The sequence below is a fragment of the Corapipo altera genome, unplaced genomic scaffold, assembly GCF_003945725.1.
Source record: "Corapipo altera isolate COAL_440 unplaced genomic scaffold, ASM394572v1 2, whole genome shotgun sequence".
Taxonomy (NCBI): Eukaryota; Metazoa; Chordata; class Aves; order Passeriformes; family Pipridae; genus Corapipo; species Corapipo altera.
The window spans coordinates 2,234,650-2,252,837 of record NW_020884890.1 but is presented as its reverse complement, the minus strand read 5'-3'; the positions used below and the strand labels follow the sequence as shown (position 1 = coordinate 2,252,837).

The window sequence follows — 18,188 nt, the reverse complement described above, 5'->3', positions numbered from 1 at the left end:
TTGCAATGAAGTTCTCATTTTGGATGGCTGTGTGTTTGAGGTCCATTTTCCTTTCACCCTATAACCTTGATAAACCCTCAGCACAGCTGTATACTGTGCATAGAAGGGAAGAGAACACCTGGGCAAAAAATGTATGTTATCATGAGAACTTCATTAATTTCTGTGGAGCTGGACTGTGCCAGTACTCAAACCTAGAGACATATAAATAATTTAAAATTAGGAACCGGTGAACTGATTTGTTGTTGCATAATCTTGATTGGTGCCAGATGAATATGAAATTCATAAACTGTAATTTTATATCAGGCTTGGTACTTGTTTTAAAATGAGAAGTACTGATAATGTATGATGGTTTATATCTTACTTCTACTTCAAAAACCTATTTAATCACATCACTGTCTTAAATGGATGAGCATCTTTCCATAACTTATACATCTGGTGAATTAACATTAACTGAGTGTCGCAATACTCTGCTATCTTAATCCAAAAAATTCATTATCCAACATCTGCTTTAGAAGGCAGCTTGCGATATAACAGGTGACAACTAGTTTCCATAGTTTCCACTGGAGTAATATATTGTATTTTCCCCATCAGCACTCACTGCTGAATAGCAAACAAATCATGGAGCTAAACAATAACCAAAGAAGATGAACGAAAAAGATACTGCTTTTGCAGATAATTAAGCTATTGTGTCAGATTTCAGCAATGAGAAACAAAACCAGTGTCATTACAGGAGAAAAATGAATCTTACCTCTCTCAGGTCATTGTGAAAATCGTGTTCCAGCACTATTTTTGTCCTAGATATATTAACCTACAGGCTCAGAGCATTGCCTTTATGCTTACATACAAGCTATTTGTTGAATTTTATACAGAAAACATTGCACGTATTTCTTCTTTTCTAGTTTTACACCCTGAAGTTTTCCTGTAAAGCAGGATTCTAGCCCTTGATTGCTACAGAACAACTCAATTTCACATTAATAAAACCACAAACTGTTTGACAGTACAGAGGATCAATGCTCACATTTATATATCAACTGACAGGGTAGAAATACAGTTGGAATACATATCACTTGGGGAATGAAAAAGCGAAATCCAAGGATTTTGTTCCCAGGAAACAAATGGCATCATCCAGTGCTGAATCTTTTTATTGTTTGATTTTTAAATTAAAATGTGTTCATTAAGCATATGAGTTAACTTAGGGTTTCTTAGATTTTGTATGCCATGGAACAGAACTGTTCATGAAACTCCCGCAATATAATTAAAAGCTGTGAAAAGTAAGAGGTGAAACTAAGTTCGCATTTAAAATCTTGCGTTTTACTGCAGACAGACCTGCTCGTCTGCACAAATATTTCTCTGACTACCAGTGGTATATGCCAAATACACCTTTCAAAAATTTATATGCTCCTACCATGACTCATCAACATTTCTACATTTGAAATGGCTGTTTGAACTGAAGGAAAAAAAGCTTCAGAGAGATTTTTCCTTTTATTGATATAGTTTAGCAAAACATCCTGCACTCAGTCAAAAAGTTTGATAGTTTAACTTATGACTGTGTATAAAAACAGTTAGGAGAAGAACGTGTTGAAAAATGCAAATACATTTTCAGAGCCATGAACATTAGTTCCTTGCAAAATCTGTGATTGTGAATACAAGATGAGTACAAATACAGGCACACACAATTGCACATGGAACAAGCAGATTTACAACTCTGTACAAATAGAGTTTTTGGTGTTTTCAGTCTTTTGTGGCTGCATGACAATGTGCTTTCATAACATGTCTGTAAATGCAGGCTGTCTTAATAAACTACAACATGGTGATAAACTCTAGCAACTCTTAGCTGGCCATTTTCTACTGTGTTGATCTGAAACTTGCACGGCAAGAAAATCTCAGACCTAAAAGAGAAAGAACTACTATGAAGATTAAATTACATCTTAAAGGTTGTAGGTGTGATGCTGTGAATGCAAATTAATTTACATTTGCAGGAGAGTGCAAAGACAGCTGAACAGACTCTTTTTCAATACTTCAACCCACATTCCGGGAGTATTTGATTCAGCATAAGAAATGAGTTATTCAGTTGTAGAGTTTTGTATGGGTTACTAGTATGAACCTGAAACTTTTTATTAAGCCATCGGATAATTTATAACGTAGGGTTTCCTTGGACAGAATGAGTGGTTGAAGTTGGAAGGGACCTCCAGAGGTCATCTAGTCCAACCCCCTCCAGGTCCCTCGGACCGTGTCCAGACAGCTCTTGAATATCTCCAAAGATGGAGATTCCACAACCTCTCTGAGCAACCTGTGCCATTGTTCAGTCATCCTCACAGGAAAAAAAAAAAAAGGGGAAAAAAAAAAAAGAGTGTTTTGCATGGTCAGGTTTCATGTTTTATTTTGCAGCTGTTTCCTCTTGTCCTATCAGTGGACACTACTGAGTAGAGTCTGGCTCCTTCCTCTTCATTCCCTCCTTCAGATATTTATGCACATTGATGAGATCCCCTTTAGTCTTCTGCTCTCCAGGCTGAACAGTCCCAACTCTCATAACCTAGTCACATAGGAAAGATACCTCAGTCCCTTAATCATCTAAGTGGTCCTATGACAGACTCACTCCAGTAGGTCCGTATCTTTTTTACACTTGGAAGCCCAGCACTGGACACAGGTGTTGCCTCGCCAGTGCTGAGTAGACAAGAATAATCACCTTCCTTGGCCTTCTGGCAGTGCTCTTCCTAATGCAATCCAAGATGCCATTGCCCCAAGGGCACATTGCTGGTACCTGAAAGGCTTGTTGTTCACCAGATCTCCAAGGTACTTTTCAGTAAAGCTTCAGAAAACTGCTTTCAGGCCACTGAACCTCCAGCGTGTGCTGGTGCCTGTGTTATTCCTCCCCAGGTGTAGGACTTTTCACTTCTTGTTTAAATTCATGAGATTCCTCTTTGCCCGTTTCTCAGCATATCAAGAGCTCTGTGAATGGTGACACAACCTTCTGGTGTATCAACCACTCTCCCAGGTCTGTGTCAACTGAACTTGCTGAGGGAGTACTCTATTCCATCATTTGGGTTGTAAATAGAGATTTTGAACAATGTTGGGCCCATCACTGACCCCTGGAGTACAGCACTAATGACAGGGCTCCTTCTGAACTTTGGTCCACTGATCACAATCCCTGGGCCCAGTCCTGGGCCCTTGAAAATACAAGTTCATCTGCTGATATGTTTCAAAAAATTATTTTGTACTTACAAATACTCATCAGTGCTTGATAATCTGGTTTCTTAGTGGGGTTTTGAGGCTTCAGGGGTTTTTTTTTGTAATGTGTGAAAATTCTGTTTTCCAAATCTTAAAACATATGGCCCTGCTGAAAAAAAACCAAAAATGTTAGTAGGAGTTAGTTAGGAAGAAACAAGTGTTTTTTTTCAAAAACAGAATTACAGTTCTGTGAATGATATTTGGGGAAATAAAAAATTCAGAAATTACAGGATGCAAAGAGACCCAGTAGGATATAGAAGAAATATTCTAATAAGTCATGGTTGAGTCTTCAACCAATCCCTGAGCCCCCCTCAGATGTTTTGGTTTAAAAAAAGATAGGGGAAAAGGGCAACATTTTCACATTACTGTGTTGACTGTGTAAAAAATGAGTTGATGGTGGATTCCATTGTATTCTTTAGCACATGCAACCTTTTTTCTTGTTTCTGGATATTTTAAGTTGGTGCTGGGAAATGGCCCTAGAGGGGCAAAGGAAAGATTACTTTGCTGATAGGGTAAAACCTGGAGAAATGTGAAGTACTCTGGTTTGTGTAGTATACCTGGCAGTGTTTGAAAAGCTACTGGATAGGTTTCTATGGTATACCCTTAATTTCTTTGAATCCAGGTTTATGCATAAATGTTTAACAAGAACTGATGTTTCTCTCAGATGCTTAATCTCTGCTAATCTGAAATGAATCCAAATGAAGGCAGTCAGTGAGGTGAAATTTCCACTTAAAACAAGAAGACCTGATGCACTCATCAGACAATTGCAGAAATGTGGCACTTGTAAGGTTCTGCTTGTATTAAGAAAGACTTGTTTGTAGGTTTTCCAGTATTGAAGAAACTATGGGATATGCTCAATAAGAGAAACTAATATATTGGTCAGTAATATATATTGTAGTGTTTAAAAAAAGAGTCCTCTAACAGCTCTCTCAGCCTACTCATGCTTCAAAACCCTTTTCAGAGGGTAGAGATGATAGCCTTACTAGTCTGGAATCACTGTATACTTCAGGAGCATAAAAAATTTTCAAGGGGAACAGTGTATTACAGTAGAGTCCAGAGTTTGCAGAGAAAAGGTAGAACCGCTTGAAAATAAATAAATTACAGACTTACTTTTGTTTGGCTCTGCTTCCTTATAGAGAAGGAAGAATAGGATTGGGATGGACTTGCTTTTGGGGTTGTTGAGATTGAAGAATCCTGGGACAGAGCTTGCCAAATATTTCAAAATAAAAATAAATTCACAGTCATACAGTTGACAGAAACATGGTAATGGTGATTGTCTAGAGAGCATTTTTTGGAAGTTAGTTGCAATTTCTTCCTTTAGCAGAGACAAAGCAGTGGATGCTCAATGGAAGGAGCACAGGCAAGAATAGGTATCTGATATCTATCTTCTCATTATTGTCATGTGCAGAAAAATAAAGCTAATGGTTTATCTGCTGGTGAACAGACCTACAGGAGCAGGCTTGGGAGCAGTTAAAATTTTCCAGTTTTTGTACCCTGAAATCATCAAGTTGAGTGATAGAAAAATCTCTGGGTTTTTAATAGCAGTATGAGATATGATAATTCTCAGAATGCCTTAGTGAGGCTCTGGGAAAGCCTGGACATCAAAATTTCTGGTTAAGACAGAAATTTTCAACCCAGATGATTTATAGGAGGTTTTAGGAGTCCAGAAGAATCTTGAGGCTTTTACCCAATCCACTTAGCCTGAGCAATGGTGAGTGTAAATAACTAGAGGTTAGTCAGATCTGCCCAGATCAGTGACTTTAACCTCATAAACCCCAGACCTGTAAAACTTAAGTTCAATAAAATAATCTACCTTTGCTGCTGAGTAGGATTAGTTGCAACCACTGGAAACTGAGAATGCTCAGCACCTTGAGGTGTGATGAAGTCATATATATTTGCCTTGGCTTGCTATGCTGAATTTAAATGAATAATGAGATGTTGATATCCAGTACCTGTCCAGATGAATCATTAAAACAAATGGCAGTAAAAACTTATTTAAATCAAATATGTTTTGGTTTTAATTAAATACATTTCAGTTAAAATAATTGATCATTTGAATTATGGGAAAGAAGAAATAAACTAGTCTCAGTTAATTCCATTTATAGCACTCTTTCCTTCAACAAAACAACAGTAATGAAGTTACTGTTATTTCTTTGGTGTCCACTCATATTTTCTATGATGAAGTGAATTATTTTATTGAAAGACAATGTATTTAGTTGTCCAAAACTTGACTTGACACGTTTCATTAAATTTAGAACATTTTACTTGAATTGAATGGAAAACCAGAAGGAATGTGTAGCATGTATTTCCATGCTTCTAAAATCAATACTGTAGAACTGGGTTAATTATGCTTAAATAATAGCTTGGAACAAATGGGTTCACAATCACTTGTATTCGGTTCCAAATAATTCAACTGTTTGTGTAATTTTTTGTTGAGAAAACATGTAATGTAAGGTGACAGCTATTTACTGGTATTTAGATGTTAAGATGACAGGGCTCTGGGTGCCTGGTTTCAGTGTGTTGGTTGGGTGTGTATGTGTAGGGTAACTGCCCTGAAGTCCTGAATGCAGGTGGAGTCCGTGGCTCTCACACATGGGCTCTGAACCAGTGTCCCACATTTGTGCTGAATGAGAAACTTGCTTGGCAAATTCACATTATGTGGCACTTGGCTAACAGCTCCCAGGATCCTCTTTCCAAATGGAATTAGTGAGTCCACTTTTAAGGTGGCACTGAAATCAGCAAAGTACTACAGAGCATATGAGTTGTGCTTACTTATATAACACCTCCTCAATCTGACCTTGTATTTCTAGAATAAAAAAGAAAAGATCATTCTCATTTCCTAATTATTCAACCCTATTTTCACTATCTCAATTCAGAATGAAACTTTAAGAAAGGAAATTTATGGCCAGGATAATGTTAGCCACATTAGTCATCAATAATATTGACTTTGGAGCCAGTCCTCAATATATGCTGCATTTTAAATACCTATATTTCACACTAATTTAGTAAACAATTACGGAAAGTTTTTGCTTTAGCTATTTAGGAAAGACTGAAGAATTTAGTTCTAATGTAAAAGAGCAATTTATATTTGGCTTTGAAAAAGTTCTGTGAGCATTCCTTTCACCCAGTTCTCATGTGAGTGTTTTCTTCTTCATCTCTGTGAATAAAAAGGACAGTAAATTAATAATTCCCTTCTTATGGATTTCTGACTCATAGCACAGAACTGAATTTATTTAGGTGTTTCTTTGATAAGGGTCCAGATTAATAGCTTCAAAGAGACCTAGACATTTTGAAACAGTTCAGTGACGAGCATTCATAATAAGCAGGGAGGACAACCATATATATCCTTATATGCCATTATTTAAATATTATAAATATATGTGTATATAAATACTATAAATATTATAAAATATAAATATTATTAAAAATTAAAAAAAATGTAAAAATGTTTGCAGGTGCAAAAGCCCCTCTTTTCCCCTTTTAGTGTCATGTTTAATTCCTGATCACATTGCTTGGAAATGATAGAAAAGTATTGAATTCTATTTGTTTCTTTTATTACAGGAAATATGTTCATATATCAGAAAGTTGGAGTTTAATCTTCAATGCTAAGATTATCATCATGAAACTCTTTAAAAGTTTAGATTAAATTCTATCGTGTTGCATTTCAAGAAAAATAAACCAGTTTATAAGAAAATACACTGGTGGACTTGAGAGTCAGAGTTGAATAAGTTATGTGGTAATGAATCTAGGGAATATGATAGTTAAGTCTGACCTTTTTTTAATGCCATTTCCATCTCTCAGTATACCTGAGATTTTCCTCCTTAGAATACAGTTTACTTCTCTCTCCAGTGAATATCATCAAGGTTACCTGATGCATATTTGGAGCAACACTTGAGTGAATGCAGAAGGTGGGATGAAATACAGATGCTCATATACTAAATGGAATATCTTGCGATAAGTGCAGGTGTTTAAAATTGGATTTTCTATTTCTGAATGCTGTTTATAAATACATTTTTACCTGTTAGTTTTCTGGCAGTATTCCACATAATGGCCTACATCTCACCCTCTGCCACAATGGCACTCCTTGGATTAATAGCTGGGCTTGATCTGGGCCTTGTTGCTTCTGTTCAGATATTTTCAATGAGAGGGTCCTTCAACTGTGGAACTTATTTTACTTTTCTCCTCGAGCCTATATAGTTTGTATTTTATCTGAAGTTGATCTTCTTGTGCAGCCACCTTGAAAGTGATACATTAGGTGCAGCAGCCATGAAGAAGTGTAAGAAGCTAGAAGACTTCTTGCTACTTGGTAATAAGTAGGAATTAGAGGCTATTCTGTTAACAAGGGGAAAAAAAGTGGTAATTTTGTTAAAGTATCTGAAATCTTCTTTAATGCTTGCTACAGAGAAGGAAAGGAGACATTATAAATATAGATGCCATATCTCCTGGTGGATCTTATTTAAAGGGTTCATGCATTAGCAAAATAAAATATATTCAAATTAAAAAACAAATATGGAACTGATAATATTTTAATCATGTTATATATTAAATTGTTTAGCTAAAAATTCTGACTTTAACCTAAATCTGGCTGCATTAATTACTTACTCAGTTTTATACACTTCATTCCTAATCTTTGATGCACCATGTACTTTAAAAAGAGTAGAGAGACACTTGGGAGTGAACATATCTATACTTTGTACAAGGTCTCAGCTCTTTTTTGTAAATTATTTTCTACCTCTTTTTACTGCTTGTCATTTCCTTAATCATCTCTCTTTTTGTCTCAAATCTGATTCTGAAAAGACCAAACCTAAAACATCTTATACCTGATACATACCTGCCTAATGGATTATTAAATCTACTGTTTTAAACCTACATTCTTGAGAAAGTACTTTTTGTTAATTTGTTGAGCTTACCATTTGTTTTGGTTTTCCACTGACATGACTTCAACTTTTCTTGTTTGATATGTTTCTTTTCCTTTCAATATATTTGTTTATTTATTTCTATATTTCCACTCTTTCTCACTTGAAGTTAGGCATAAACTTCAAAAAGTTCAGTGAAGCTAAAAATATTAAAATCTTTTCTATATAGCCATATTTATGCCAGTTCTGTGGTAAGGCATAAATACGGCTATATATAAATGATTTTAATACTTCTAGCTTTTGTGGCAACTCTGGGGTTCAATAGCAGCATCTTTTCACTGTCTTTTCCTCATGCTTGTTGAATTTAGTATGAAGAGGGGGACCCTCGCATACCTGCTTGTTCTTCTGTGATTGTCCTCTGTACCACTATCCTGGCTATCCATAAATCTGTCAACAATGAAACTAATTTAGATTATAGCACTACAAACAAAGCAGATTTAAAATATCTTTGATTCCAGCAGTGAAAATTGCTCTTGTATTTTTACAGTGCTATTACAGACCATCTTCCCAGCATGTTTCATTTTTTCCTTACTATGCAAAAAAATCTTGGCTCTGGGTTGGATGTGCTGTGCTATTTAGCCTGGGTTAGTCAGATTGCTGTGTAGAAGGAGTGCAGGAGAAATACAGATGCAGTGTTTTCTGCCCTGACCTCTGGCTAGAGAAAATGCCGAGGCACTGCTGCCTTCCAAAGCTAAACCCTCATGGCAACCTGAGATTCCTGGAAGGAGTTTTCGTCTTCATCCTTTTTCTTGCTGTCAGTCCAGCTTTGTCCCAGTCTGTGCCACCAGTTTGTTCTCTGGCAAGCAACTGTGCTAGGCAGTGATGCTGCTGGTGCTGGTGCAGTGCCGTCAGGAGAGGAGACAGTGCTGCTTCAGTCAAGAGCATGTTTATTCTGAGCCTACAAAAAAATTTTCCAGACACAGACTATGGCTAAACTGGATGATCAAAGAGAGATTCAGGGTTCCTAAAGGGACCCACAGAACCTGGGTTAGTCTGGAGAAATCCTTTTTCTAAAAAAATGGACAACCAAACACACAAGCCATGCTAGTATCCCCACAGCTCTGTTGAGAGACAGTGCTTGCTGTGACAAATCACCCTTCTGCCAGCTTCTGCTCCCAGAATGGTACAGAAATTATGTGCTGACATAATTTAAGATATTCTCTGTCCCCTGACGTAGAATCAGATTGTGGTTTTTAATATATTTCAGTATATGCTAGTAGCAATATTAAGAACATTTCTGTTCTGCATCTGTAAAATAAATTTAGTACTTGCCAAGACAGTCCTTACTTCAAAGACAGCTCATGTTATCTTTGCTCTGTAATGCAATAAGTAAAAAAAAAAACACTAAAATTTCTTTAAAAATTAATTCCTGTGTCATGTATCAAGTTCAGTCCAGTGTACTGTGTGCTATCAACTTGTACAGATTATCACCTAGTGGCATTTTTTAAAGTTCTAAAGTGATTCAGAAGCCATAAAAGAAAGGGCACTCCACAAACCTGTAGTAAGATATTTTCTTGCACGACTTCTCATCCTTCATTGCTCTTTCCAGTCTCCTCAGGACAAGCAGCATCTTTTGTTTATTATGCCACATGGGACCGAAAGAGTATAGCAGTAGCCAGACTGGACGAGACAGGCACACTAAACAAGAGTAAACGTGTCTGAATTTTGCTGGCTGCTGTTGCTGTCCCTGTTGTCCATGACTGGGGATCTGTAAACCTACAGCAGTAGATAGCAGGAGGCAATCTGGGTGGCAATTCTACCTGGCATAGCTGGAATAAAAAAGGATGCATAGATGCTATGTATAGCTTGTTACTTTTGTTGGCTTTAGTGTAGACTACAGTAGATGGTTACTCCAGCCTTAATAGCAGTTAGTGATCTCAGTAGTAGCAGAGCTTCAGCAAACAGCTGGAGAAGAACAGTGGCAGTCCTACACCTCTCCTTGCCTCTGAAGCAACTGGGTTTTCCCAGAGGAAGAACAGCCATATCATATTCCTTCCTTCCTAGTCGTCAGTGTAAACATCCAGTGCAAATCCATAACAATTTCTTTAGGATTAGGTGGCTACACCACCCTTCCTGCAGCCTGCTATATGCCCTCTGTTCATATTATCAGTTCCCTTATATGTCTCCTTCAAGTGGCAACTGTAAATAAGTGCAAATCTCTGACAACCAGGACTCACTTGGAATTAAATTCAGGGATAGGGAGCTGGCAGCTAACTGACTTCTGTGGCAGCATAGCTCTCATTTGAATGAATTATAGACCACAGTATCCATTTGTTTGGGGGCTTGTGAGCAAAAGGGGTGGAAAAATTGGGGTAAATGGCTGAAATTTAATACAGATTTCTGCAAGTTTTTCAAACGCCATGTACCCATCTTCAGTGTGGTTATTTTGTGTGACTAACAGTGTTTCCATGTAAACTGAAATAATCTTCTGTTGAAAGGTCTCTTTAGTATGAAAAACAAAATTTAAATTGATTATACAATTAGATGAGGCATATTTTGCTCTGTTGTATCAAAGACTAAAATATCTGTACATAGCAGTTGCCTATGTACAATTTACACCCTGGGATTGGCAGCTTCTCTTCAGATGCCGAGGAGCAAGACATTCCCCCTCCTTTCCACACTGCTTGTAGAGTGCGGTGCCCCATGCTGATGATGCCAGGCAGATTTAATTGTGCATGCTCAAAGAGAAAAATGACATCCACGCTTGGGTGAGTGCTCTCTGTGGCAAGCTGACAAATCCCCCAGCTGTCAACTAACCTCAAAGGCAAGTGTACGTGGCTCTAGCTTATGTCTGCTTGCATTCTGCCCATAGGCATTTAGAAGCTGAAACTCATATTGGCTGCAACACATTCAGACCGCTACTGAGAGAAATGCATGGTCTATTTTATGTGTTTCAATCTTTAAGGGTGATCCACACAATTAAGGTTTATTTTTCTGACAGATTATAAGCGAGTAAAGACAGCAATTTTTTGCATATGTGGCAAGTGAAAGTGCAAAACATTTATGGCTATGGATCTGGCTAAGTTGCTGATTGCTTAGAGAAAATAATTTCTTTCTGAGGCTCAGTTGGATTTATATTTATGTTTTTATGTATTTATTGGGGTTACTGTCTGCCAGAGAACTGCATGCACACAAAATGGCCTTACTTAAGTGCCAATATACATGGGCAAATGCAAAGAGGCATGTGTTGCTCATGTAGTATTGGAGTCATTCTGGCAGAAGCATTGTCACTTGTGGTGCACTGCAGGCTGTCCATCTAAACTCATCATTACCTGGCACGTATGCTCTAGTGAAATAACCAGATCAATCTGCAAATGGGCAAAAAGCCATCTTAACAGATGGTTTTGATTGTAGGTAACCAGGAAACCATGCATGTACATTAAACATGGATTCAGAGAGTGTGGGCCTTATCTAGGAACATCAAAACAGCTGTTGGTTTTGAGCTCCACTGTATACTGTTGAGAACATGTGACATACCCATCAGACACCCATGTAGGGTGGGCTAGAGCCAGTTCCCACAGTTCCGATGAACTTTGTAGGAATTGCGTGGTTGAGAGTGGTCTCGGATCAGATGAATCTCTTGTTTTGCAATGAACTTTGAATTAGTATTAAAGAGACAAAGGATGAAGTTTGAAGGTGCAGATCATAGAATCGTAGAATGGCTTGGTTTGGAAGGGACCTTGAAGATCATCTAGTTCCCACTCTCCTGCCGTGGACACCTTCCACTAGATCAGATTGCTCAAAGACCCATCCAGCCTGTGCTTGAATACTTCCACGGATGGGGCATCTGCAACTTCTCTAGGCAACCTGTTGGAGTGTCACACCACCCTCGCAGTAAAGAATTTCTTACTAATATCTAATCTAATCTACTTCTTTCTTTGAAGCTACTCCCCCTTGTCCTGTCACTACATGACCTTCTAAAAGGTCTCTCTATCTTTCTCGTAGCCTGCCTTCAGGTACTGGAATGATGCAATCAGGTCACCCTGAAGCCTTCTCTTTTCCATGCTGAACAGTTCTCTCAGCCATTCCTCATACAGAGACGTTCCGTCCCTCTAATTAACTTGATGGCCTCCTCTGGACTCACTCCAACAGGTTAATGTCCTTCATGTGCTGGGGACCCCAGAGCTGGATGCAGCACTCCGAGTGGGGTCTCACCAGAGCAGATTAGGACAGAATCACTTCCCTTGACCTACTGCCCATGCTGCTTTTGATGCAGCCCGGGATACAATTGGCCTTCTGGGCTGCAAGTGCACATTGCCAGCTCGTGTCCAGTCTCTCATCCACCAGCACCCCAAGTCCTTCTCAGCAGGGCTTCTCTCGATCTGTTCAACCCCCAGCCTGCGTTAACACTAGAGGTTGCCCTGATCCAGGTGCAGCACCTAATTTGCATGCCCACCTCTCACCCAAATTTTAGGTGATGAAGAGGGATATCCAATCTATCTGGCACAATTGTTGTAAGTTTCCTAACTAGAGACTAATAGAGAGATGCTATGGATATGTGGTGAAAAGGTCTGATATGTTTATATTGAATGCCTTGGGAGTCTTAGAACAGGGTCTTAAAATGTAAAGAAATAACAGGAAATGCCAAATATCTCGTCAACTCAGGAATTAGTTCATCAAGCTCTTCTGGTGCTGAGCAGCCAGTGCTATTCTTTTTTTTTAACAGCCTGATATTAAAGCACTCAATTAAAAAGTGGGAATTCTGGGATTCTTGGCCTTTTCAGTATACTAAACTGCAGATCCTGACTCCATGAGTCCAGATGAGTGGTTCTCACCATGCTTTGAAGGTGAATTACAGTGTAGTTCACCTTTGTTGGGCCACAGAGAACAGAGTGAAACAGGGACTCCAGGAATTCCTCATCACCAGTTATTTTCACAGTCTTGGTGCTTCCCCATATACACAAGAGAGCATGTGGACAGTGTCTCTTTCAGTGTCCAAAATCAGTACGCATCTGAAAACCAAACCAAACCAAACCAAACCAAAAAAAAATCAAAAACAAAAGGACCATGTTCCCATCACCTAGCTCTACCTAAAATTCACTGGGTCTTGTGTCCCATTGTCTGGCTGTGAGTTTTCTGAAGCAGGTACTTAATGGAAATTTTGGGCTAATTGGAATTTAAGGTGCCTGAAAATAGCTCAAAGGCAGCACTTTAATAGTCATAAAGAAAATAACTCCAAGCAAAGGTTTTGGGTTTTTTTACTTCTTTTTTATTCAATTAAAATCAAGGAATTTGATGACTCAGATACGAGGTGTTAACATGTAGTTGTTTGTAAAATTAAGATAGCCATAAATCTGTCCTAGTAGTAGCAACGCTGCATGGAGGGTAGTCAATGGCTCTTCACATGATACATGGCTAGCTTAACTGTGTGAGGAATGTGTATATGCTATAAAATGTCACCTGTGTAAGGGACCAAACGAGCCCTATTCATACTTCACAATTGTCAGTGTGAAGAATTGTATTATCATTTTAGATTTGACATGTATAACTGCATTCTTAAGGTAGTTTGCATTTAACCTAAATTACTTTCCCCCTAACTATCTGACGAGAATGAAATTCAGCTGCCCTAGATAAGAGTAATGGTATTTATTAATAGAATTATAATAGAACTTAAATGTGCAGAGTACATCAGGACAGGAGATCACAGTCCTTAAGGGATTGATTTATCCTTGACTTCTATGAGCCTTTGTTATGGTAATGATAGATATATATTCCCAAAATCCATTTCGTTTGTCTATGCCTTACCCTTTGATTTCTTTATTAACTCTCCTCCCTTGTCAATACAATGTTTTTGTTAATTCAGATCAGGTTTTGCAGCTTGCGTCATACTTTACTATTTTTTTACCAAAACGGTTTATTGAGTTATCTTGCAGCTTATAGGCTTTCCCCTGTCTGCTGCACCTCCTGCCACTGCTGCCAGAAGGGCCTGTGGGTGAGCTGCCACCAGTCAGACTCTGACCAACCTACTTAATCACTCCTAACCTTCGCTAATAAACATAATTTTGGTAATTTAGGACAAACGTATTGAGGTACTCTAGAATACTAAAAGTTTTATCTAAATACATAATTTGGGATTTTAGACATTTACATAAATATTAAAATTTATGGTGACACTGGGTGCTACCGACTTTGCTGAAATTGTAAATCCTTGGTATTTCTAAAGTCAAGATGTGTGTTTGGGTGAACAGACATGGGCATGGGTGGTTAGCTCACAGTGTTTGTAAATACTGACCACCATGATTCGAGTCAATGGCACCCTTCACATCATCAGTAAATGGAAAAGCTGTTTAAAGGTAATAATGTTTTTAAGGATATAAACAAGAATAAAACATCAACTGTAAGAATAGCTATAAGACTATTAGAGAGCTATAAGAAAAGCTATAAAGTACAGAACATTTCTCATGAGCTTATTTTAATATAAGAAGTAGAGTGGTTTTTTTTCTGAAACACAATATGCTACTGCAGTGTGTAGCTACTTATGCTTTCTTCAGTATAGGTATATCTTGCAACACATGTGCCCTTTCTTGGGAATAGATCTATATGAAACATCAGTAACATAATTTTGCTGCTGTGCTAGGCTCTGAACTCAGCTACAGTTAAAAAGATACTCTGTAGCTATACTCATAGCAGTTATGAAAGATTAATTCAGTGTTATGTTTCTGTTTAATGAAAGAGTTGAAATTAGCGTTTCTGCTAATTTCAGGTTTAAGGTTTAGAAATTATGATCCTAATTATTCTTTTTAAGGGGAGCATAAGATAAATTATTTATATAGAATTATTTTTTTTAATTGAAGTCTTTTTCTTTTAAGATATCTGTCCCAGCATCTTCCGTGTACTTTGTTGTCTTTATCTTGCCATTTCAAAATACATTGTATGTATTTCTTCATTGGACATGCAGTAGAATAACCTGTACTCTAAATAACCTATTATACCATTGCATAACAGCATGGTGAAGATTTCCAGATCTTGTTGTGTATTATAAATTTAATTTGGATTTTCTGTTTTGTCAATATTATGATTTTAAATTATATTTTTATCTGAGGAAGGAATAGCAGCTTTGAGACAATTTCTGGTAGAATCCATTTATACAGCAATATTCCAAAGGAGAGGTTAACACAGCAACACAGAAACTCCAGTTTCTGTCCCTTGCAGGTCCTTTCTCTTTTTTTTTTTCTGCCTACTTCTTACTCAATCAAAATGTACTTGCATTATTAATGAAGTTCAGTCCCAGCAATGGTGTGGAATCTGAAGGGTAGACTTGAACAGCAAGTTTGAAGTCCTAATCCTTGGAAACCCAATGTGAATAACAGATGATATTAAACAGGGCGCAGTAGATAGTACCTGGTCCAACAATTCTGCAAATGTGATTTCATTGATTCTATCTGTGTTTTTCCCTCTGTGTTTTACAGAGCACACTGACTTAGGAAGATGTCTTTGCTTATTGCCATTAACATTAGAATGATAGAAAAATGTGCAAAAAGATTTGGAGATGGTGTGAACTGAAAGCCATTATGTACTTTATTAGCAAATTAGGGATTTAGTTTTAATTATGGTTGTGCTGCAATTGTCACACACTATATTGTATAAATGAGGCTCTTTTCTGAATTTCATTAATAGTTTTTACTCCAGTTACACTCTCTAGAAGGCCACAGTTCCATCTCCCTGTTGGCTTGGTTTTTAACTTGGCTAAAAGAGGTGTCATTTGTAATGTGCCCTGGATGGTCACTCACCCAAGAAGTAGCATTTTCAGACCCTTGCATGACAGCCAATGGCACTTGCCTGTGGAAGGATGGAAGGACTGGAGGGCTGAAATTCATTCTGTTTTGAAGCAGTAATTAGCTGTCACGTGGTTATGCTGCCAGCAAGGTGGCTACTGCAGTGGACTCTTAGTACTGTGATCAGCCTGCAAAGAGCTGAATACAAATGAAGGAAGCTAAAGAAAAAGGAACTTCTGACTGAGACAAAGGTTGTAAAATAAGTAAAAATTGCTCATTATGTATTATAGTGGATGAAACACTCCATAGACAGAGAGGAACAGGTTCTCGTTCAGAAACCCTGGTCCTTATGGGGGACTTCAACCTCCCTGATATCTGTTGGAGGGACAACAGGCAGGGCACATGGGTTCCTGGAATGCATTTAGGATAGCTTCCTTTTCCAAATGCTAGAGGGGCCATTAGGACCTTGTCCTCAACGACAAGGGGGGGCTGTGGGGAATGTGAAGCTCCAGGACAGCCTTGGCTGCAGTGACTATGAAATAGTAGAGTTCAAGATCTTGCTCCTTAGGGCAGCAAGGAGGATGCACAGCAAGCTTTACCCTGGAATTGAGAAGAGCAGACTTTGGCCTCTTCAGGGAGATGCTTGGTGGGACAGAGGCCTGGAGGAACAGGGGCCCAAGAGAGCTGATTAGTTTCAGGGATCTCCTCTTCCAAACATGCATTCCAACGAAGAAGAAGTCAACAAGGTGTCTGTAGGAGCAGCTAAACAAGACAACACCAGCCATCTGGATGATAGAAGAAGAAGAAAATATTAAAGCAAAACTATTATGGTCCTGAGAGAGCCAGAGCTAAGATTAGTATGTATGGGAAAAGAATCACAAGGTCAAACTGGAAAGCCACTTGAAGCATGATTGTTCTTTGTGGCTGAAGGCAGCCACAAGAGTGGCTGTATGATATGTGTGCAGATAAGTAACATCTTCCTGGCTGGATAGCTCAGATCCAGGGTCGTAGAGAGTCTGTATATAGCTATGGAGTAATAAAGTTACAAGAGAATCTTCCTGGACAAAACTCTGTCCCGTTTGAATTCATTCATCAAAAGTGGTGCTGAGTGAGGGATTTTTTCCGCAGGTGTCTGTGTCAGAGAGGTTGGAATTAGATCTTTAAGGTCCCTTCCAACCCAAACCATTCTGTGAGTCTGTGATTCTATTTTGTATCAGTAAGAAAAGGAAGTTCATCTGATATTTACTGAGCTATCAGTTACAGTGCTAGAGTTGATACCCTGCTGACTTAGAATGGACCTATTTTATTTCCTTTAATACTTGAGTCCTAAAGTGAGAGTTCCTTTCAGAATATACAAAATAACTGAAGGCTACATTCAGTGATGCTAATTGGTATTGTATTAAATCATCCAGTTGTGCTAAGGTGTAATATAAGGTGGAATTTATGTTTTAAGTCCATAAAGATAGCCAAGAAAGTTTACCAAAAATATGAAATATTTATAAAATAAATTTTTTTTATCTAATTACAAGTTTTTTGAGAATAGTACCTTTTGTATGTGAAAGTCCATTTAAATTTTGCATATAGATATATTTCTTTATGTTTACGTGTTCTATGCCTTGTGTGTTTTATTTTGCACGTTCATGCTTTTTATGATCACCTTCACTAACCATATACATTTTTCTGCGCACATATTTTAGGTAGTTGTCCACTCCCACTGTACAGTTTTTCAGCATACCAATGATAATGCAGAACAAGTCACCCAAGTACCATCCATGGAATTTCTGGTTTGAGTGGTTTGACAGCTCAGGTAAAATACAAAGTTTCAGCAAGTTTCACCTTTTGCATTTCAGGATTATAATGATGAAATTCGCCAGGAGCAGCTGAGAGAACTGTCATATTTGAATGGTTCTGAGGACTCATCACGTGGACGGGGCATTCGAGGAAGAGGGATCCGTGTGCCACCTGCAGCTCCTTCAAGGTGTGGTAACTTGAGCTATTATGCTAATAGCTTTAGAAAGTGTAAGCAATAGTAAAAAAAACATAGTTTAAAAAAAAAAAAGAAAATCACATACACATGCTGGTCAGTAAACCAAAATATTTGTCTTTTGATAACTTGTGTCATCTGTGTTGTGCCATGTTCTCTGGTCTGCAGTTCACAGGCTACAATGGATAGTATACAAGTAATAAACAACAAATGAGAGCAGATTATGAAGCCAGTGAAAGGATATTTCTAGGAAAGAATATTGTTATGCTAGCAATGTACCAGTATGGTCAGTAGCATAAAATCATTGGCCAAAAAATAGTATAGTCTGAGAAGACTACATAATCT

At 38.0% G+C, this 18,188-nt stretch overlaps 1 protein-coding gene across 10 annotated transcripts in view; it reads left to right on the top strand.

The window, feature by feature from the left end:
• The window catches only part of KHDRBS2 (KH RNA binding domain containing, signal transduction associated 2), a 360,034-nt gene that overhangs the window by 200,259 nt on the left and 141,587 nt on the right, over nucleotides 1-18,188 (top strand). For all 10 annotated transcript variants that reach the window (XR_003527902.1, XR_003527901.1, XR_003527899.1 and 7 more), the window contains exon 5: nucleotides 17,710-17,837. Coding sequence is in view for 2 of the 10 variants with exons in the window: in XM_027644902.1 (XP_027500703.1) it covers nucleotides 17,710-17,837 (128 nt within the window). In the remaining 8 variants the exon portion in view is untranslated. The remainder of the gene's footprint in view (nucleotides 1-17,709; nucleotides 17,838-18,188) is intronic.